At 41.5% G+C, this 23,610-nt stretch overlaps 1 protein-coding gene and 1 long non-coding RNA gene across 2 annotated transcripts in view; both read left to right on the top strand.

The window, feature by feature from the left end:
• Window positions 1-23,610, top strand: part of LOC136168571 (uncharacterized) — a 332,652-nt gene that overhangs the window by 178,340 nt on the left and 130,702 nt on the right. The gene's annotated exons all lie outside the window — the stretch shown is intronic.
• NIBAN1 (niban apoptosis regulator 1) overlaps window positions 1-23,610 on the top strand; it is a 169,794-nt gene that overhangs the window by 123,911 nt on the left and 22,273 nt on the right. Inside the window, exons 6-8 of the mRNA XM_065936194.1 lie at window positions 15,654-15,769; window positions 22,405-22,509; window positions 22,830-22,992. Of these exons, the coding sequence (XP_065792266.1) occupies window positions 15,654-15,769; window positions 22,405-22,509; window positions 22,830-22,992 (384 nt within the window). The remainder of the gene's footprint in view (window positions 1-15,653; window positions 15,770-22,404; window positions 22,510-22,829; window positions 22,993-23,610) is intronic.

Raw genomic sequence — 23,610 nt, 5'->3', positions numbered from 1 at the left:
GCCTTTAAAACTAGTATTGATTACTTTCCGCAGCCCAGGGAAAGGTTAGCTGCTTGGTGTGTGTGCACATGTGTGCATACATGTGAGTGCATGTGTGGAGGTGGTAGGGCTGGATAAGGAGCATAGGAAGGAAAGAGAAGGAAGCTGTGTGAAAGAGAAGGAAGCTGTGTGAACCAACATCAGTTTGAGATGCCGTCCCTTAAAGTGAAAGCTGCTCAGTCGTCCAACTCTTTGGGACCCCATGGACTATACAATCCATGGAATTCTCCAGGCCAGAATACTGGAGTGGGTAGCCTTTCCCTTCTCCAGGGGATCTTCCCAAACCAGGGATGGAACCCAGGTTCCCTGCGTTGCAGGCGGATTCTTTGCCAGCTGAGCCACAGCCACGAGGGCAGGCCAAGCGAGGAAGGAAGACTAGCAGAGCACAGTTTGGTTCCCCACCAGGCGACTTCGCTCTTTGTGTTATGGTCCTTGCTGGTGATCAAGGTCTTCTACTAGTGTTCAGCCTGTGTTCTTGAGAACTGTTGCATCTGTAATGTATTTCTTTAAAAAAAAAACAACTGAATTATGTATTTTTGGCGGCGCTGGCTTTTTGTTGCTTTGCGTGGCCTTTCTCTAGTTGCGCTGAGCGGGGCTACTGCTCGGCGTGGTGCACGGGCTTCTCATTGCTGTGGCTTCGCTTGTTGCAGAGCACAGGCTCCAGGTGCATGGGTTTCGGTAGTTGTGGCGCACAGGCTCAGTAGTTGCAGCTCCTGGGCTCTAGGGCGGGGCTCAGTGGTTATGGCAAACAGGCTTAGTTGCTCCTTGGCTCATGGAATCTTTCTGGACCCGGGATCGAACCCCTGTCCCCTGCCTTAGCAGGTGGATTCTTATCCACTGTGCCACCAGCCTAAGTCCTGTAGATGTGTTTCTGATCCATCTATGGAAAGAGAGGCACTCAACGTCTACCTGCTCTTTTGCCAACTTGGGACTACTGCTTTTGTTTTGTTTTTTTTTAATCTGTTCTTTGTTTTAATAGAAGTTGAAGCACTGGGACAATAGACTCTTCTGAATTCAAATGTAGATATACAAAAAGCACAGAAGCAAACACAGTTTCAAGAATTATCTTTGTCATTGCTTTCCTTAATCAACAAAGATAATCAAGAACTGACCTATATCCCAATTGATAGTTCTGATTTGGGTAAAGGATATGTTTTGTTCTGTAGCATTTCATAAAAGAAATTTCTGTTTGAGACAGAATCTTTTATTGATCTTATCGTTTATACTTAGATAAACATCCAAACTAGTATAATGTTCCTGGAGAACTGGAAGATTTTGTAAATCGAGATGCTTTCATTAAAATTTCAGTGATATCAGGCAGGTTCTACTCTTTCCAAGAAGAAGAAAGATGTTTGAGAGACCAAGCCCATTATGACTTAAGTTAATGATTCTACATGAGACAAATCAGTTTTACTATAATCTTGTCATAGATCATGAAATACCAAACGAGTATTTTCACTGTTTTATTGGCTTAATTAATTAAATCGCCCAGGTGGTGAGCTCAGTGGTAATAACCAAAAACTGAACCGTTATTTAGGTTAGTGAAAGGAGAAAGGGGAGGATCCAGAAACTTAGACCAGGACTAGCCAATAGAATATGTAGTAAAAGCCACACATGTAATTTAATATTTTCTAATAGCTCAGAGAAAGATGCATTAGTTGTGAGACAGAGAGAAGGTGTAATGGGAAGTCAAAGATAAAGTGGTCTCGCAGCTGGAACTTTATATCCCCAGGTTGGAACACTGTCATGGAAAGCACTCTCCGAATGTTGATAAACTAACTGTACTTGTGGCTTATCATAGGATTACACTGTTTCATAGCTGAAAAAGGAGGCCTGACAGCCTCTCATTTCAAGTGAGATGAATTAGGCCGAAAGGAGCAAAAAGTAACTCACCTCAAGTCCCGTAGCCAAACTGGCAGAAGTAGAAATAGCCACCCAGTTTATATTCCCTTTAGGCAGTTGTCCTCACTATTCTATGTGCCTCTGAATTATTGAGTCCTTCGTTTCTTTGTTCCTTGGTCTCTTCAAAAGAGCATACAGGGCCAGGCACTGTGCTGTTAGGATATGGTGACGAATATGCCAGTCCTCGTCCTCAAGGACATTATGTCATCCTGTGATGCTGTTCAGTTTTCGTGGCAAACAGAGGATAGTAATAACACTTTAAAGGATATTTGTGACAAGCTCAAAGGGCTCTGAAAGGTAAGAGTTGTCTCTACATTTATGAAGAGAAAACGCTTGAAGGAGTCAGCAGAGACCTGAGTGAACCACACTAAACAGACAGTATGATTCAGGAGAGGAAAAAAAGCATGATCTCTCCCGCTGAAATCACGCTGAAAACTGCTCGATGGGCTGAACAAGGAGCCAGGCTCGAGTTCCACCCATCCTGAGGGAGAGAAAGGCTGTTCCACACATGTCAGTTAATTTACTCTACAGACACTTCATTATGGACCCTGAATGTTGGGATCATGGAAGGTGCCACGATTTGGCAGCTGCTCTGAGAATTTAAGAGACAAACTGCCACAGGACTCTTTGGACTCTGGAGAGGCCATATTGTTCATGATCAAGAGAGAACTGGTACAGCCCAGGCTGGATGCATGAGACAAGTGCTCGGGCCTGGTGCACTGGGAAGACCCAGAGGGAGCGGGTAGAGAGGGAGGTGGGAAGGGGGATTGGGATGGGGAATACATGTAAATCCATGGCTAATTCAAGTCAATGTATGACAAAAACCACTACAGTATTGTAAAGTAATTAGCCTCCATAAATAAAAATAAATGAAAAAAAAAAAGTATATGGGTGAATTTAAAAAAAAAAAAGAGAGGACTGGTAAAACAAACAAACAATCAAAAAAGTCACTAGATCAGCAGGTATCTTCCTAAGGCTAATAATACAACCTTTCATGAGGTTTGAGTCACAAAGTTCCCATAACTCATTTCCCATTTCCTATGCATTCCTTTCCAGTCATTGCATCTATGGGTGTACATATTGCTTAATCAGGCTGTGTATGTGATGTTTATAATCTGGGTTTAGCAATTAAAATTTTCCCCAAACTGCTTTTCCACAATGTGTCTAAATCATCACAATTGTTATTTTAGTGACTGCGTAATATTCCATTCAGTAATCCTATCATGTTTTGCTTAAACTCATCATTAGCCAAGTTATTAAACAAGCAGCTCCTTGGAATTTACTGATAATGATTGTGAATGTGTAAGAGTTTTCATAATAAAAACACATATTTGTGTGGCTTGTTGCTGAGTTGTACCCAACTCTTTTGTGACCCCATGGACTGCAGCCTGCCAGGCTCCTCTGTCCATGGGATTTCCCAGGCAAGAATACTGAAGTGGGTTGCCAGTTTCCTTCTCCAGGGAATATTCCCAACCCAGGAATCGAACCTACATCTCCTACATTGTCAAGCAAATTCTTTAACACTGAGCCACCAGGAAAGCCCCAAGACATATTTACCCTAAGTATAAAGCCACATTCAGTGGGTCATTTAGTGGGATGGTATATGCTGCTGCAGAGTCATAGGCCTTAGGCCTCCCCAGTAGCATGATGCTTTCAAAGTGTTCCTTGGTTTGATTTTGCAAAGTTGATATGTATCGTGGGCTCAGCCAACCCAGAAATGAAAAAGAACTCTGTTGGCAGCCCTGCCCCTTCTTGTAATAGGTCAGGAATGTGGACACTGTTTTTATTGGTACGTGACTGCTGAAGTTCTTAGTTTTCATAAAATGATCTGGTCCCTAAGAATTTGAGGACTAAATTATATACTGACCCTCACCAAACATAAGGAGGAGACCATGGATTAACTAGGCTCACCTTCTTTAATTTTTAAATGGAGGATGATTGCTTAACAGTGTGGTGCTGTTTCTGCGATGCAATAATGTGAATCCACCATTTCCCCTCCCTCTTGAACCTCCCTCCCACCTCCCCTCACCCCTCTAGGTTGTCACAGAGCCCCAAGTGGAGCTCCCCGTTGGGCTCAGCTTCTTAATCAGGACCAGATAATGGGCTCCAGAAGTCTGTGACTGCCATCCCTACTTCTTAGGAAGGGAATGGAGCGTGAGTCAACTTCATAGTTTAAGTCTTTGGGAAAATGTTATAAATAATATAGGAAACTGAGATATTTTATCCTCGATAAAAGTAGTTACAACTTCTATTGTAGTTAGAACTTTTAAGTAAGGTTAGGTCCTTTTTGATACTGAGTCTGTATGGGAGCAGAAAATTTTTTTCTGCCTATATTTTAACTTTCATTTGATGACCTGATAAAATGAGTTATGTATTCATCTGACCTTGGACAATGACTTCAACTGCTTTGATTTTCACTTTTTTCCATTTTCTACCTGGGAATGATTACATTTGGCTCACCCGTCTCATGAGATTGCTGTGAGAATCAAATGAGATGTAAACTGTAACATCTTCTGACAAGTGCAAGGTGGATGCTATTATTAATCACTGGTGATGATTAATGACGATGATGAAAATCCCCAGATAACATCATCAGGCCGCAGTACACTCTGTGGATGTGTCAAGCTAGGATGCTAGCTAACACGAGTGATTTGTTCCCTAATGTAAACCTCTTCCTTTATCTGTAGGAAGATGCTTCTACAGATGTGAGTAAGACTAGGCAAGGTGTTCTGAACTCACAATGTCATCCGTAGAATCAGCCGGGAAGAATTCCCATAGTATTTTTGGGTGCTGCAGTGACAAAGTATACCAAGACCCAGGTGTAAACAGTTTATTGTGGTTGTTATTTAGTCACTAAGTCATGTCTGACTCTTCTGCGACCCCATGGACTGCCAGAACTCCTCTGTCCATGGGATTTTGCAGCAAGAATACTGGAGTAAGTTGCCATTTCCTTATCCAAGGGATCTTCCCCACCCAGGGATTGAACCTGCATCATCTCCTGCATTGGCAGGTGATTCTTTACACTGAGCCAACAGGGAAGCCCATGTAAACAGTTATTTCTAGGAATAAGAGAAAGTGTTGTCAAAAATGAAAGACAAGTTTGTGGCTAGAGGAGCATTTTCCCTTTGCATCTAAATAATCAAGTTTGCTTTAAATTGTGTCCAAGTTGTGTGGTTAAAGTTTTGCCTGCAGGGAGTAAGCCATACAACTCCCCACAGTGTCAGTGAGGGGCCCCTGACCCAGTTTCCATGGTCTGAGCTGAAAGATTACCTGAGCCTATACACAGCCGCAGAAGCCTATAAGGAAGCATTATATTCAGTTCAATTCAGTCGCTCAGTTGTGTCTGACTCTTTGGGACCCCATGAATCACAGCATGCCAGGCCTCCCTGTCCATCACCAACTCCTGGAGTTTACTCAAACTCATGTCCATTGAGTCGGTGATGCCATTCAACCATCTCATCCTCTGTCGTCCCCTTCTCCTCCTGCCCTTAATCTTTCCCAGCATTGGGCTCTTTTCAAATGAGTCAGTTCTTCACATCAGGTGACCAAACTATTGGGAGTTTCAGCTTCAGCATCAGTCCTTCCAATGAACACCCAGGACTGATCTCCTTTAGGATGGACTGGTTGGATCTCTTTGCAGTCCAAGGGACTCTCAGGAGTCTTCTCCAACACCACAGTTCAAAAGCATCAATTCTTCAGTGCTCAGCTTTCTTTATAGTTCAACTCTCACATCCATACATGACTACTGGAAAAACCATAGCCAACGTTTCATTTGTTTTGCTTAGATTTTTTTGGATGTAATTATTTTTCCTCCTGAGGTATTTCAGCATCATCTCTACAAACAGTCATTAGAAGATTGGGAAACAGTTCTGCACTCACTGTCTTAGAATTACAGCTCTCACCCGTATAAAGCCATAGATGTTTGTCCTGGGCAGAGAGGAAATGACTGATTTTGTTGCTGTTCTCTTGGTCTGATTCTGCTCAGGTATCTTAGATACATAGGGTGATAGAGGAATTCTTTCAGGGCCATGGAAGGTATATTCAATGAACCTAGCTTCAAGGTATAGAGTATCTTCCCAGTATTTGCAAAGAATAAACTGTTGTATCCTTCCTTATCAGGAGTTTAATTATACCATCCTTATCTTGGGAGGAGATGAGAGCATAGGTCATTTTTATTTCTTTAAGTCTTTTAAAAAATTAAGATAAAGAAAGTGAGATTATACATGCTAAAGAAGGCTGCCACAGAAGACATAGTCCACATAGCCACTGAGTACCAAAAAGAGGAAAATGAGGTTCAACTAGGGTTGCATCTGACAATTTATGTCCAGACAATGATAACTGCTTCTGAAGTGAATGGGGGCTCCCCTCCATGGGTAGAGTTCCAGTCATGTGAGATGATGTCCTTACAAACCTGCCTAAAGTGGCTCCCTATCCACATACCTTTAGTAAATCTTCATATCATAGTACTATTTTTATACATCACCTTGAGTAAGTAGAAGAGTTCATCTGTATTAACCAAGCAGTTGACAAAGGGGATTTTTTTATTTATTTTTAATTGAAGAATATTTGCTTTACATTATTGTGTTGGTTTCTACAAAACATCAACATGAATCAGCCATAGGTTTACCCGTAACCCAAGGGGACATTTCTTAACCCGACAATGAGAGAAAGCCATCGTCAAAACACTAAGCACTCAGGAGCCACAACCTTCCACTGTATCTCTTGCTTCTATGTAATTTGCTTTCTCAAAATCTGGTTGGTAAACCACCTGCAACAGAATCACCTGAAGAGCTTGTTTAAATTCAGATTCCTGGGTTCAATCCCAGACCTGCTTATTGGAATCTCTGGGGCAAGGTCAAGAATCATATTTTTAACAAGCACTTGAGGTGATTCTTCTGTTTTGAGAATCACTCCCTTCATGTTGGGTTAAGAAATGGTTCTCAGGAAAGTGTGCCCTGGACCTGCAGCGGCAGCCTCACCTGGGAGCTCATTCAGTCCAGTCAGTTCAGCCGCTCAGTTGTGCCTGACTCTGCGACCCCATGGACTGCAGCATGCTAGGCTTCCCTGTCCATCACCAACTCCCAGAGCTTACTCAGACTCATGTCCATCAAGTTGGTGATGCCATCCATCCAACCATCTCATCCTCTGTCATCCCCTTCTCCTGCCTTCAGTCTTTCCCAGCATCAGGATGTTTTCCAGTGAGCCAGTTCTTCGCATCAGTGGCCAAAGTATTGGAGTTTCAGCTTCAGCATCAGTCCTTTCAATGAGTATTCAGGACTGGTTTCACAGTATGAAAAGGGAGCTCGTTAGAAATGCAAATTCTGGGGCCCTGGATCAGACCTGCTGAATCAGAGACCCTGGGGTGGGGCCCAACAGTCAGTTCAGCGAGCTCTCCAGGGGATTCTGATGCTCAATAAAGTCTGAGAAGCACTGAGATGAATACATCCATTTCCTTCAGAAGCTCTTTACAATAGTAGGGGAAAGACTTATTAAGAGAATCTGATTCATTTGCAATGCTTGGTTTTTGTTTGTAATCAAGAAATCTCAGTTTAGAAGGAACTTTATAAAGAGACTTAGTCCAGCCCTCTCTCTGGTATTTGAAACCCTCCTTTCCTCCTTTTCTCCCTTCCTCTCTTCCTTCCTTCCTTCCCTCATTTCTTTTCCCTCTTTCTTTTCCTTTCTGATGTGCCAGACACTCGACCAGGTATTGAGGGTGCAGTGATGAATGCAAACAGCAGTCTCCTGTCCTCTTAGAGTTTACAGTCTTGGAAAAAGACCTATTTAACTAATTACACTAACAACTATGAAATTTTAATTTTTCTAAGTGCTATGGTGAGGAGGTACACGATGTCATGACAGTGTGTAATAGAGAAATTTAAGCACGTCTGTACACCATCTGCAGGGTAACTCAGCCCCAATCGAGCACTTCATCTTGAAACTTTTGACAACTTATTGGAGCCTATTTCACTCTAAGATAAATCTGAATGTTAGAAATTTTGACTCAGAGTACTGAGTCAAGCTCTGCCACACTCTACTTTGGACCATGCTATCCTGACTCTAGTATCTGGAATCTACACAGAACAAATCCAGTCCTCTTGTACATTGCAGATCTTACAGAAAATGATTTCTTCCCTCTAGGTTTTTTCTTGCCAAGGCTGCGAGATTCCTCATTTACTTGGTCTTCTTCAGAAGTTCTCCACCTTTTCTTCTTTATTTTTAACATTTAAAAAGATATTCTGTTGCTCAGCATGCGCTGGAAGTATTCAATGATAAGCTCAGAGGAGTATATCTTAGAATCTATCTGTGACCGTCATTGTCTTTGATATATTCCACACTCCTGTTGTCCAACCTCACCTGCTATATGTTTCACTGAATCACACCACTGATTTGCACTGAGTTCATAGTTAAGTGAAACCCTAGGGTTACCTAACTATCTCTGTCTGTCTATATATTACCTTTTCCAAATAACTGAAAATCTTTTCCTCTAGGATGTCAGTAACATCAGCCGTTTAGCCAGCACCCATCATTTAGGCTGTTGCACTGCTTCATTATGTTTATTTGCGTTATCAACTAATCTAGGTTCCTTCAGTATGTCAGTCAAAATTATGCAAAACTCTTAATATTTGTCTTTCTAAAATCTAGATACAGGATGTCTCCAAAGCCAATGGTAGGTATTCTACCAGTGTAATATGTCTATCTAAAGGAAATGAGGTTAGTTTGTCTTTGCTTGTTTTAGTAATCACCACTTCCTTTTCTGTGTTAATAGTCTTATTTATTGACAAGTCAAAAGTTTATGAGATGCACCCCTTTTAGCTGGATGAGGAATGCAGTTTTTCTGTGTGGTGAAGACATTCTATCAAAACAATGGAAACACCTTTCTTTCCTTTGTTTAAGAAGTCTTTTATATCCTCAGGGTGAGTCCTTGTATTAATATCTTTGTACAGTAGTTTCACCTAAAGTAATGCCATTATAATTCATCCTGGGATCCCTGGATCTTCAGGATATATACATTCGTTCTTGGCTTATTCCTCTTCTCTTTCTAGTAGGTCTGTGCTCACTAACACAGATATGATTTGGCCAGTAGATGTAGATGAATATTTTAGTCTGGCAGTTTACAAAATATGACGTAGGGATTTCTAATTAATCCCGGAGCTAGTTCTCATAAGAGTTATTATTTACAATTTGGTAATAAATGTTTGCTTAAGTTGGTCATGAATAAATAAGTTTTTTAATAAAAATAAAAACTTTTATTACCATTTTACTGGGACAGATAGCATTCATTTTTAATTCCAATGTGGGGGTTTTATTCTGTTTTAATAATGCATATCACATTATAGCCCTCAAGCTGCTCACTAATTAAATGAATGCTTTGGACTAAATGATCCCTGTGGTATAGTCAAACTCTAGAATTATATGATTCGAAACTTTGAGATGGAATTAAAATTTAAAATAATTCTTAAGTTAAGCCACAACACACACACACACACACACACACACACACACACAATCTGTGCATGTATAACTGATGAAATCTGAATAAGGTGGCTAGATTGCATCAATGTCAATTTCCTGCCTGTGATATTGTACTATAGTTTTTTACAAGCTATTCCATTAGGGAAAACTGGATGAGGATATATTGAATCTCTGTATTGTTTCTTATAAAAATGTGAATCTATGATTATCTCAAAATAAAAAGTAAAAAAAATAAAACCAGAGAGTGTTATAACAGGATATTGGAAGCAAAGAGGCCTTGCTTGTGTAGCTACTGGTTTAAATAGATTGGCTAACCTTTCTAAAACTCAGTTTTTTGGTCAGCCTTAAAGTGGGAATATGAAGTCTTACCTAATGGGATTATTGGAAGAATTATAGGAGATAGTATGTGTAAACATCTCCTATGGCTCATACTCCATGACTGAATTCAAGAAATGTTGGTTCCTTCACCCCAGTGCTGCTTCTCTGCTCTGGAAAAGAAACTAGGACAAAACAGCCTTGCTGCAGCTCTCCTAAAAAAAGACGACATATGACCTGAAGCTGAAGGCAGTTTAGAAGTATACATTAGTGAGATGAGCCCCATAGCAGTGGAGTGAGTAATGCCGTTACATAACTTGCACAAATCACCAGGCAGATTGGCTAACATGGCTTGGCACAGTTTACTGATGAAATAAAATAACAAGGCGGCTTCCAAACCCAGCCCGAGTCAGGGAGTCCCGACATAGCAGCCAGAGTCAAAATCCAGAATGACTACATAGGCCTTGGAGCTTTGGCGTTTCAGTTGACTCAGACGTGCAGTAAATCTGTATAAGTGGAAAAAAACAAAAGCGATTTCTCTCTGGCTGGCCCCTTGAATAATTGTCCCCACGGGGCTTAGAGGAGCTTTCTATTCCTTGCAAAAATTCATAATCATGTCTCCCAAATATGAGTTTTCCGTGCAGCTGCACAGATGAGAACTAGGAAGAGACTAAGGAAAATAGACATGTCTTAGCCCTGAGGATGTGATTGTTGACTGAATGGCCAAGATGTATCTCCCATCTGTCTCCTAAAATGTTTAGAGTTTCGCAGGCCTCTGTCCTCACCCTTGATCTGATGAATGTTTTTGTCAGTGAGTTGGATAGAAACGTAGAAGGTAAGCCCACCAAGTTTTCAGATGATACTGGGGTAAATGGGAGTCTAAGGACAAAATTACAATTTTTTTTTAATGATTTTGGCAGGCTCTGGGGTGCTAACTCATCTCATCATAGCAAGTTGTAATTTAATCAGGGTAGTGTTAAAGCCTGCACTTCAAAATCAAAAGCAGAAATACAGGTTAGAAAAGGCTTAGATTGGCTATGATCCAACACAAAATAAAGAGTTTTTAAAAAATTCATCCAAAAAAAAAGAAAGAAAAAAAGAAAAGGCTTAGATTGACAAGGGTGTTATATGAAAAAGTTGTAGGGGTTTTATTGGACTACGAAAAAGGTATGAGCCAAAAGTATGGTGTGATTGATGAAAAAAGAGGTTAGAGACCAGAAAAAGGAACATAATCTTTCTACTTTATATAACTTGCACTGGTTAGACAATATTCTTTGTAGTGTATTCAATCATGGTCTAAATTTAAGAAATATATTGATAGATTCAAAATGGTCACTAAGAGAAGGAAGGAAAAAGGAGGGCCAACTTCTAAAAAAAATCCCTAAGTTATATTGTTTAAAAGATGATTGCAGGAAAATGAGAATATTCAGCTATCTTTTAGATACCATGTGGAAGAAGAGTAAACTTGCCCGTTTTGCTCTGAAAGGCAGAAGCTGGATTAATGAGAGTTCGTGGAAATAGATTTTGGCTCAGCAGAAGGAAAAATTTTCAAACAATTATAACAGTTCAGTGACAAAAAAAAAAAAAAAAGAGAAAGACTATTTCATTACATTGTGAGCTTCCTGTCACTGGAAATAGTGAAGCTAAGGCTGGATGAGTGTCTGTCATGAATTCTGAAGACTCCCAGCATTAAACAAGAGCTTGGGGTGGGTGACCTTTGAGATCACTTCTAACTCTCATAGTCTATGATTTAAGTGAGCATGAATGCCAAGGCTGCTTGTGACATGCCAGAGGCACTTTTTCAACTCTTGGCTCTGATTCTGACCAGCTGTGTGACCTTCAGCTAAGAAATTAACCATTTCTTCTTCCAGTTTCCTTGTCCATAAAATGAAGGAGCTGGATTTAACGATGCTTAAGTTCTTCTCAGCACATCTGTGTCATTGAGCATCCTCTTAACTACAGCATGCTGGAAAAGTTGACTTTGAGTTGATGCCTGCCATTTTTGTGAGTCATCTTGCAGGAAGAAGGCTGAAAGACCAAAAGCCATTGTTGATCCTGGGGGCCATTGAACTAACTCTCAATTTCTTGTTGGCAGGAGAGTGGGTGATTGTGATCCTGGAATTTGTTCCCATGGGATCTGTGGCAGGAAGTTGATTAAATAACTGATAATCTGGTTTCTTTCAAACACCTGTACATTCTGGCTGAGTTCAGCAATGCCTCTGCAAGCAGCTTAGAAGAAATGAATATCATATAACCCTTGCAATGTAGCTCTGTCCTTTACAAAGCAAACCTTTGTTCTTTATTTCCTTAATGATCTGGCAGTTTCTATTGAACTTTGTTTATAATCATGAGAACCAGTATCCACAAAGCAACTTATTATGTGGCAGGTACTATTCTAAAAGTTTTATATCAATTAATTTAATCACTGTATAAGCTAAAAATCTAATGATTAAATCAGTAATTAGACCCTTTTTACCATATGGAAAAAGAGTAGTTAAAATCTGATCTAAGTCTGGCTTAATGGTAGGGTCCAAAATGAAGATTCGTGTCTTTATTCTTTTAAATTTTTTTAAATTCTTTTAAATTTTATTACTACTGTTCAATGACTATAATTTGCTTTATGGTCCATTTGATTACTAACACTTTTCTTCTCTGCCTATATTAAGGTGCTCCATCCTGCACCATTACTACATTCTAGCTCTTCTGTTCCTTCTTTGACTTCTGTCTGACTCCCACATTTTGCCTTCAAATCTCATTTCTTCATTTATGTTTTCTGAAGATCTTTGAAAAGTCAACCATCAGTGCGAGTGTCATAGTTTTTTTTTTTTTTTTTTTTCATATAGATATACATGGTATTTACAAGATTTCAGATTCTTCCTTCAGTTACTTGGATCAGTTCAGGAAGAAATAAGTAAATTTATGCTTCTTGTAAGGACCTCAAGAACTTAAATCTCATTCCTAGGCTCACAGGTCTGGCAATACTCACTTCATCTAAGTACCACATTTTCTTCCATCTCTTTGTTTCCTTAGGCTGGAAATGAAAACAGCTGTTAAAAATAAGAGCTCATGAGTCAGTTTTGAATCTCAATGTAGTAATTACAGTTTCCATCTCAGTTGGTATAGTTCCTCCCAGTGTACTGAGTCCCATATCACAGCCCCCTTGTCAATTTTATACCAAAATCTTAATTTGTGTTTTCCAAACCTCTAAGGTTAAACACTAAATCAATTGCCAAACCAAGAAAAAATAATAACAAAGAAGAAAATGCTTCAATTTAAAAACCTGATTCTTGGGACATGCCCTTTTTCTGATTTAGATTTTAACCACAACTTTCTGTTGATATTAGAAATGTCAGTTACTGTTTCACATTTTTGAATGTGGACCTTCTGGGCGTCACGGTATCCTCATTGTGAAGAATTTTGCTCATCCTGTTATAGAGGCTATTCCTTGAGTTGTAGTTTCTCTTTTCCAAGTGCCTGAGGCTTATGAGCTAGTAAGCCAGTCTCAAAAGAGTCATCTACAATTTATTAATTGATTGTACCCCTTTGAAGCAGATTGATCCTCTTTAGGTTCTTCTGCTCAGTCCCCAAATCAGCCACTGAGTCACTGACTGAGCGGTCCCACGGGTTAAAGCTTTGAAGGTCCCCCCAGCAAATCAGCTGCCTTCAGCTGACCAGTCTAACATCACCCCATGAATGCAGATCCTATGCTCTTGGCAAAAGAACTTTGTGTCCTACTGGGGGGAAGCAGAAGATAGAATACTTGGCCCTTCCAGTCACTTCACTTTGCCCACTTTATTTCCCTCTCCTAAGTTTTGATTTCTTTATTGTTAGATTAGATTATTTCTAAAATTAACTTCCTTGCTAATATTCCTATAATTTGGTTATCACTGTATCCTCCATGAGCTAGTTTTATGTGTTGAAAATTCTCTGGGTTAGTGTGGGCTGCTCCAACAAATATCATACTCTTGGAAGTCCCAGACCAAGGCAGTGGTAGATCTGGTGTCTGGTGAGAGAGAGAGTCAGAGAGAGACAGGAAGGAGAGCGAGGGAGCGAGGCTTTCCTTTTTTAGAAATTGTAATATAGTTACCTTACAGTGCTGTGTTAGCTTCTGCTGTAGAACACAGCGAACCAGCCACACCTATGCACGTACCCCCTTCTTCTGAGCCTCCCTGCCCACCCACATCCCCCCGCAGGTCAGCGGAGAGCCCTGGGCTGAGCTCCCTGAGGTGTCCAGTAGGTTCCCGCTCGCCATCTGACTTACATATGTATATGTGTGAGTCCCCATCTCCCAATTCATCCAACCCCTCCTCCCCCCCACTCACGTCCAATGTCTGTTTTCTATGTCTGTGTCTCTATTTCTGCCCTGCCAGTAAGGAGATGGCAACCCCCTCCATATGCTTACCTGGGAAATCCCCTGGACAGAGGAGCCTGGCAGGCTCCACTCCATGGGATTGCAAAGAATTGGATACAATTTAGCACCTAAACAACAACAGTCATTTTTCTAGATCCCACAAAAGTGTGTTAATATATGATATTTGTTTTTCTCTTTCTGACTTACTTCACTCTGTGTGACAGACTCTAGGTCCGTCCAGGTCTCTACAAATGACCCAATTTTGTTCCTTTTTCTGGCTGAGTAGTATTCCATTGTATATTATGTATATGGGCTCTAGGTCCAACATAAAGGATCTACTCCTTCGTGACCTAATTACCCCCCAAAGCCTCCATCTCTAAATATCACATTTTGGGAATTGGAGTTTTAATATATGAATTTTAGGAGATACAAGCATTCAGTCCATAGCAGAAATTGAGCATCTTTGCATGCATGGAGTGATTTTTGGAATTCTGGGAAGGCCATTCAGCATACTTAAAAATCCTGTACCATTAGGTATCCATTCCTTTGTGCTAGGATATTACCTCTCAGATATAATGCCTTTTAAAATCCAATCTGTTTGGAAAGGCAAGCCCCAAAACGAGTGTGTGAGGTAGTGTAGTGTGGTGCTTTGAGTCAGACTGCCGAAGTTCATCTCCTTCTTGGAGCGTGATCTCAGGCAATTAATTGATCTTTCTGTGCTTTCAGCCCCCTCCTCCATAAACTAGAGACGATAATAACACTCACCTCGGAGGGTTTTGTGAGGTTTCACTGGCCTGCGTAACATACCCAGAAGTAACAGTTTCTTACTATATGTTTTAACAATTATTATCCTTCATTTGCAAAAATCAGCCTCATATTGATGTCCTTTTGACAAAATGTTGGATTCAGTTGATATTTTGTTTGGGAAACTGGGAGGGGGTACCTTCGATACATGAGGCACTGTAAGGAATAGTCTGCCTCACTGAGGTGTTAGAGTTGGTGGCATAAAGCCACTAGAGCCTGGACGTCTGAGGGAAACATTTACAAGAGAGATAAATGAGGATAGATTTGCTTCTGGTCATAACCAGCATGTCTAGTAACTGATAGAATTAATCAGCTGGTATAATGAGGAAGTCATGTGATATACACCTGAAAGTTCCTTTTCATTCATGCAAATGAACTTGGAGGTTTTTTGTTGTTGTTTCCTTTAAAAAAAAAAAAAATTATTTATTTGACTGCACCGGGTCTTAGGTGTAGCACGTGGGGTCTTTAGTTATGGCATTTGGACTCTTAGTTGCAGCACATGGGATCTAGTTCCCTGACCAGGGATGGTACTCCAGCCCCCTGCACTGGAGCATGGGGTCTTAGCCACTAGACCACCAGGATGTCCTGGTGGTCTGCAAATAAACTTTCAATTCAGTGCTTGCTTAACTTTTTTGTGTCTCATAATTCTATTTATTCTATTTAATCTATTCTATTACCTTGTAATATTCAGGTAGTGGTCTCTGTACCACAGAAGAATATTAAATTAAGAATTTTTTCTTTGCTAAATGCCCTTGCCTCTTTCTTTTAGATTACATGAAGCAGACGACATTTGAAGCCCAAGCCTTTTTGGAAGCTGTTCAATTCTTTCGACAGGAGAAAGGACACTATGGCTCGTGGGAAATGGTCACTGGGGATGAAGTCCAGGTAACATGGGGCTCAGAAATTTGGATCCTATTCTCTGTCTAAGTGGTAGGAGGTCAGGATCATAACAAATTATCAAACAAAAAAGTTGCAGGCATGGAAGATGTGGTTCCATAGGCCATTTCTCTCATTGTCTAGAAGCGTTTGATCAGCAAACTGTTGGGCACTCTAAAGACCTCCAGACTGGGCACTCCAGACCTCCAGACCTTCAGCAGGACAGCCCAGACAACTGCAACTGCAGTGGAAGAGCAACTTCCAATTTCTTTCCAGAAAAAGCGTATTCTCTCAAGTGACCCGTGCTTCGAGACTAGCAGCAAATGTGAGCAGTGTGGCATAGTGCAAAGTTTATGGCGGGACTTTAAGTCAGCAGATTTGGGTTAAAGCCTGCCAAGTTATTTAACTTCTCTTAGTTTTAGGTTACTCCTCTGATAAAATAGGAATGATAATGTTTGCCTGACAAGGTTGTGAGAATTAAATAAGATGTTGTTGGAAAAGTAGTTGGCAAATAGCTGTCTTCATCTATGGAATGATTTATAAATGACGTAATTAAAGGATTAGAGAAGGAAATGGCAACCCACTCCAGTACTCTTGCCTGGAAAATCCCATGGAGCATGGTAGGCTCCTACAGTCCATAGGGTCACAAAGAGTTGGACACTCACTCAGTTAAAGGATACCAAATTTGAAAGCATTAGATAGTTTTCTAGATGTTACATTTGCCTTTTCTAGTGCTCTATTTCCTGTGATCCAGGTCCATAGTTTCCCATGACCTTGATTAAATGTCAATCAGGGGCTAAGTATACTGGGTTGGTTTGGTACCAGGTACATTGTTATGGATCTCCAAGGAAACTATGTTTCATGATGTGACCCCATCCCCAACGAGGACACCAATCACAGGCTGAAACAGTCAGGAAGAAGAGGCTGAGTGGGGACATTATTTAATTAGAAGCACAGAGGGTCCAAGAATGCTCTTCTTTAACTTCCCCTCATAGCCCAGAATGCCTCTTTTGGGCGCCAGTGAAATTTGTTATTAGGGAACAGTATTTGGAAGATGCCAGATGGTATCTTGCTTTTATATGGTCATTAAATATCTAAAGCTAAAAACATTTTCTCATGGTGATGGGCTGTTCTTTATTGTTTTAACATATGACACAGAATCTCCTCTTCTTCTGTCTCCTTCTCCTCCTTTCCCCTCCTCCTCCTCCCCCTTCTTTTTCTTCGGTAGATTCTAAACTCATTTTTATTTCCCATCCTGAGACTTACTCAAGAACTTTAGTCAATTATTGATTTCTCATATTTGGAGGAAGCACATCCATTTATAGTTTCAAGTTAAACAGTTATTTAGCTCCTTGAGTTAAGCTAAGGTACTTGTTTAATTTTTCTTTCATTTGAAATCTTATATCAGCTCATATTCCTTCACTATCCGATGGAAATCAGGTACCTAATAATTCTTTTCTGAGAGTTGAGTATTGAGTTTGGGTTTCTTTTTTTGGAGGGGGAGGATTGACTTTCTGCTCTTTGCTTTGGGCTGATATGTGTGAATTGCTTTAAGGTGCGAGAGAATGAAATGACTCATACCTTGCCATTCTGGTGAGGCGAGACATACCTAGAAGCATCCAGAGAACAAGGCAGCCTTAGAGGTGTATGTGGGACCATGTGTGGTCTGTACATATATGGACATCATAAAGCATTAGCAGCAGTCATAGGAAGGTGCTAATTTTGCAGAATAAAAAAATACCTTATTTGAGTCTATTCTAATGAGGTGGATGAACCTAGAGCCTAATATACAGGGTGAAGTAAGTCAGAAAGAGAAAAATAATTATCATATATTAACACATATATATGGAACCTAGAAATATGGTACCGATGGACCTGTTTGCAGGTCAGCAAAGGAGACACAGACATAAAGAATAGACTTTTTGACGCAGTGGGGAAAGAATAGTGTGGATGATTTGAGAGAGTAGCCTTGAAACATATATACTAACATATGTAAAATAGAGAGATAGTGGGAATTTGCTCTATGACTCAGGGAACTCAAACTGGGCTCTCTGACCACCTAGAGGGGTGGGAAGGGGTAGGAGGTGGCAGGGAGGTTCAGGAGTGAGGGGACATATGTATACTTATGGCTGATTTATGTTGATGTATGGCAGGAACCAACACAGTATTGTAATTATCCTTCAATTAAAAATAAAATTAAAAATTAAAAAATACCTTAAAGGGGAAAAAGAAACAGAAGAAATCAGTAAACGCTTTTGCTCCTCCAGCAATCTGAGTTTCTTTCGTGAAGTCACAACCTCACAAAATGTGAGCACTGAAAGGGCATTTCAGGATTATTCGTCCAGTACCCTCCAGGCGGGAGAAAGAACATTCAGAGAAGTTGGCCCAAGTCACAAAAGCGGTCTGTGACAGAAATGCATTTTGAACCATATCAGGTGAACCTTGAAGAAGCTGCTGAAAGGAAATAACTTTCAAGACTTTTCCTGTGTAAGGCCTGGTGAGAGTAATCTTCATCTTAACCGTTATGCATGGAACTGAAGCAATGTCTATCCTCATTCTCACAGAAAAAACAGGTCAAGGTCCCAAAGAAGCTACCAAGTAGCTAAAGAAAAGGGCATAGCATGATTGAGTTTGAGAATATGATATCTTTTGTTTAAAGCACTGAATTTATTTGCATTGTTTTCATGTCTGCTAAGAACTTAATCATGACATTATCCTAACCCCTTCTACCCTTGGAGACTGTGTTCAGAAGATTTTCAGCAATGCTACATTATTATCTTCATAGTAATGACTCATTCAGCAAGTATGGCATGCCCTCGTGCTGATGGTTATTTTAGGCAAGTGTCCAGGCAAAGCAAATATCTTAGAATAATTTGCCTGACAGACTATTAAGGTGAAAATATTTGTACCCCAGTAAAAGCATTCAGTATATTTTCTACTTGTCAATTAAAAATGTATCAAATGAAGTCATGAGGGAAAGCATTTTGGAAAATGTAAATACAAGTTATGTGATTTATTTTTTATTTGCTTTTAAATTAACCAGATGGGCTAAGAGAACAGCTCAAAATTCCCACACATCAGGGTGGTTTCAAGACCAGAAAGCTATCCACATTTTTCCCTTGTCCGTATGTTCAAGTCATCTTTTTCTGATGACCGTGAGTGTGACCCCCTTTAAATGGATTATTTCGCACCTGGCTGCTCAGTAACACGAAAGGCACGAGGCCAACAGCCTGGTCAGACCATGGAGTCAGCCTCAGTAAAGAGGACGGTATTGCTGGGCCTCACACCTTCCCCACAGCTGCCGCATGTCGAAGGTAAATGTAGTGTGGCCTTCAGGGAATGAAGCTGAAGCTCCAATACTTTGGCCACCTGATGCGAAGAACTGACTCCTTGGAAAAGACCGGGATGCTGGGAAGGATCGAGGGCAGGAGGAGAAGGGGGTGATAGAGGATGAGATGGTTGGATGGTATCATTGACTCAAGGGACATGAGTTTGAGCAAGCTCCGGGAGATAGTGAAGGACAGGGAAGCCTGGCGTGCTGCAGTCCATGGGGTCATAAAAAGTCATACATGATGGAGCAACTGAACAACAGCTCAAGGAGTGAGCCTGGGGTTGTTGGTTTCCATCAGCCTAATGGTGTGTTTCGTTTCTTATGTGTGTGATGGAATTTTTAAATCTCCCAGTTAAATCCCAGCAGTTAAATGTACAAACACGCCCTTTTTTTTTTAAAGCACGGGAAATATTTTTAGGTTCCTTATGGTAAAACTCAGTGGGTTCTATTCTGAAGGAAGAAGGTTGGGGAACCCCTTCATTAATATGATTGGTTTTTATTAGATTAACTGCTTTCTCCCTGCTAGCTCCAGGGCTCTGGACCCTGCTCATGGAGGGCTGGCCAAGGTAGGCAGGCGCAGAGCAGGTCCTGGGCTGGTGAGGAGCCGCTCACAGTCAGAGAGGGCTGGGGCTGACAGATACAGAGACAGGATGAACTGCCGGGAGGAGACAGAGTTGGCTGTTGCCTGCCCAAGGGCTATTCCCTAATCTCACACTCCCCGCCCCTCCTTCTCCTGAAACCCACTCTCATCCCCCTTCTTTTTTTTCCACACATATTTCCTTTCCAACCCCTTAAGTTATAAAATAGAACCAAATTTCTTGGAACATTGTATGGGAAAGACTAAAAGCAAACTACAAGCCCACCCAAATGGAGCATTCTTTTTCTTTGGACTGTGTAACATTTTCATCTTTCAAATCTTCTTCACGCTCATGCTCACATTCAAGCCAATCTCTGCAAAAGGATGGATTTGGATAATTATTATGATTTGTGAATTTAATACTTTTGAACTAAGACAATATTTCCCATTGATTTTAAGTTCTGGCTTTAGTCTCCTTAGGCTCTTAGCTCACGCTCCCAGTGCCAATACTTTCATCATTCTTGAGCAGGTGTGTTTCAACAAGAATTTACTCCATTGGGCAAGATAAGGTTCATGAATTATTAATTATGTACTTCAACCCAGTTTGGGGACTTGGTGATTTCTATGGGATTTACACATGTCAGGTTTCTCTTAAGCGCCTCAAAAATCCTCAAAAATGGCATCACTGACTCGATGGACATGAGTTTGAGCAAGCTCTGGGGGTTGGTGATGGACAGGGAAGCCCGGCATGCTGCAGTCCATGGGGTCACAAAGAGTCAGACACGACTGAGCGACAGAACTGAACTGACTGACCTCTTGACCGCTCCCCAGACAATGGTTAAGAAAGGTCAAAACATCCCGGGCATTGAATTACTAGGACTAGTGGGAATCCCACCCCTGTTACAATCTGTCACTCCTGAAGTTCCACATCACAGATGACGGCACCCCCCGGCTGCACTGCCTTCTCTCCTAGGAACTCACAGATCTAGGTGGACGAGCGACTCACCCCCCCTCCACCCTGGGAGTGTTCCTGTTCAGTTCATCCAGACTGTTACAGCCCGCTGTAAACAGAGCCGTTTTGAAAGGCAAACTCTAGTGAGCTCATGAGTATTTCCACTAGCATGAGGCTGACCAGTGACCTCAGAGAAAGTCTTTCCCAAATCTTAATTTGAGTGTTTATGAGCAGGTCAATTATTTTGGACAAATATTTTTTTCAGTTCACAGAGCAAATGTCAAATGATTCTCTACTATGATTCTGCTTGCCTCCTTTCCCCAAGTTACTCTTGTCCTAAATCTTGGGCTGCAGCGTGATATTGAAAGCTGAGCTCTGAGCCCCAAAACTCATGGCAGATCTAAATCTAAACAACAAGACTGCTGCAGTTCCAGTGGGGGAATATAAAGAAGAAAGGCCAGTGTTACGTGGGGCCTTATGTGCAGACTGGTAAATCACTGCTCACATTCAAAAGAAACACTTCCATTGAGCCAAGCAAAATTTTAGGAAAGACTTAGGAACAATTAAAAAAAAATACTCTGAAAACTGTAGACACCCCCTCTCCCATATTCTCATTCCACCAATGTCCAATTGTTCCAAAGTATTAGTTACTTCCTTCTTTTTCTAAACTTTAAAGAAGATGGAGATGGGATTCAGGGTGCAGTAGGGACAAATAGCATGAAGACACTTAGATCCCAGGAAAGGTCAAGAGGAAACATTGGTCTCAGGGGATACGGACAAGGACTCAAACTGCCAAAACCAAGCCTGACCCCCTTCACAGTTTTGCTAAGGATGCCCTTATCCATAATTCACATTTCCCCTCTTACCCTAAATGCATTAGATTGTTCTGTTTCGAATAGGAGAAGTTCAAGTTGAGGAATTTGTCCTTTCCAGTGGGAAAATGTCAGCAGGCATGACTGTTCCCTGCAGATATTTAGAACATTGACCCTCTATGACTCTTCCTAGAGATTTCTGAGGTCTCAGACCCAGAGTTAAACTATTAACCTACCAGATTTCATGGAGTGCAGGACAGTCTTACGTAGCCAGGACAGTCAGTCAGTTGAGTTGCTCAGTCATGTCCAACTCTTTGCGACCCCGTGGACGGCAGCACACCAGCCTTTCCTGTCCATCACCAACTCCCAGAGTTTGCTCAAACTCATGCCCATCGAGTTGGTGATGCCATCCAACTGTCTCATCCTCTGTCATCCCCTTCTCCTCCTGCCTTCAATCTTTCCCAGCATCAGGGTCTTTTCCAATGAGTTAGTTCTTCCCATCAGGTGGCCAAAGTTTTGGAGCTTCAGCATCAGTCCTTCCAATGAATATTCAGGACAGGGGTGGCCAGTTATGACACCTTCAGTTGGCCTGATGTGCAGATTTAGGTGTTACCAGCTAAACCAGCTCTGAGACTTTCTTCCTCCTTTTTCTTCCACTTAAGCATTTTTTTAAATTTGAGTATAGTTGCTTTACAACATTGTGTTATTTTCTGCTGTACAGCAAAGTGAATCAGCTGTATCTATACATATATCTTCTCTTTTTTAGATTTCCTTCCCCTACAGGTTTATGTGTTAGTATTGAGTAGAGCTCCCCGTGCTCTACAGTAGGTTCTCATTAGTAATCTGTTATCTATTTTCTATGTAGTGGTATATATATGTCAGTCCCAATCTCCCAATTCATCCCACTCCTCCCTTCCGCCTTGGCAAGCAGAAACAGAGACACAGATATAGTGGCTGTCTTCCTCTCGACAGATCCTGAGTAACCTCGTAATGGAGGAGCTCATGCCAACCCTTCAGACAGACATCCTGCCTAAAATGAAGGGAAAGAAGAACGACAGAAAGAGGGCCTGGTTCGGGGTAAGCGATGATTCTGCTCTGCCAGATCTGCTGCTCAAAATGAACATTCCCTTCCCTTCTCTTTTTAAGGTCTTGTTTTTCTTTTCTTTTTTTTTTTTTAAGACGTAATTCCTTCCCTGGGTGGAGAACTGCCCAGTCTGCTCAGTCTCATATACATCAGGACTAATCCAAACAAACTCAAACTTTGAAAGAAAAATTAGAATGCGCACACAGTTTTGCTTATGTTGCGGTCATCTGTGATTAACCCGCCCTCCTGTGCTTGACTCCGTCAGGCCCTGACGCGTGACAGAGCCCCAATCTGTGTGTTGTTCTCCTCGCAGCTCCTCGAAGAGGCCTACCACCTCGTTCAGCATCAAGTTTCAGAAGGATTAAGTGCCTTGAAGGAGGAGTGCAGGGCTCTGACGAAGGGCCTGGAAGGAACCATCCGTTCAGACATGGATCAGATTGTGAACTCAAAGAACTTCTTAATTGGAAAGATCAAAGGTCAGTGGAGATAATGCCTGCTCCTTTGAGCTAGATAAGCTGTGCATTTAAAGCTCTACCACATGGTGAGACTTCCCAGGTGGCACTAGTGGTGAAGAACCCTTCTGCCAGTGCAGGGGACCTAAGAGACTTAAGGGTTTGATCCCTGAGTTGAGAAGATCCCCTGGAGGAGGGCACAGCAGCCCACTGTAGTATTCTTGCCTGGAGAACCCCACGGATAGGGGAGTCTGGTGGGCTATAATCCGTAGGGTTGCACAGAGTTGGACACGACTGAAGTGGCTTAGCCTTTACATGGTGAGAGTTCATAGTTTCAGAGGAGAATTCAAGTGAGGGACTTTGGGAGCAAGTGGTAACACTTGTAATAGGAGCATGGTGGTGGTGCAGTTGAGGGCCTGGACCTCCCCATGGAGACTTCAGCGACACAGGCTGGAGGAAACGGTGCCTCTTGTCTGTAGTGGTGCCTGTGGGTCCTGATCTTACTCCAAATTGTAGTGGCTCTGCCCTGCCCTCCACCTGCTGTAAGCTCTTAAAGAGTCGGGCCATGCCTCCCCGGTTCACTCAGGTATTCAGGATGCTTAGTACTGTGTCTGGTATATGCAGACTCACACTGAATATCCA

Source organism: Muntiacus reevesi, chromosome 5 (assembly GCF_963930625.1).
Source record: "Muntiacus reevesi chromosome 5, mMunRee1.1, whole genome shotgun sequence".
In the NCBI taxonomy this organism is placed as follows: Eukaryota; Metazoa; Chordata; class Mammalia; order Artiodactyla; family Cervidae; genus Muntiacus; species Muntiacus reevesi.
The sequence above is the reverse complement of the archived record's forward strand: the minus strand, read 5'-3'. Positions and strand labels throughout refer to the sequence as shown.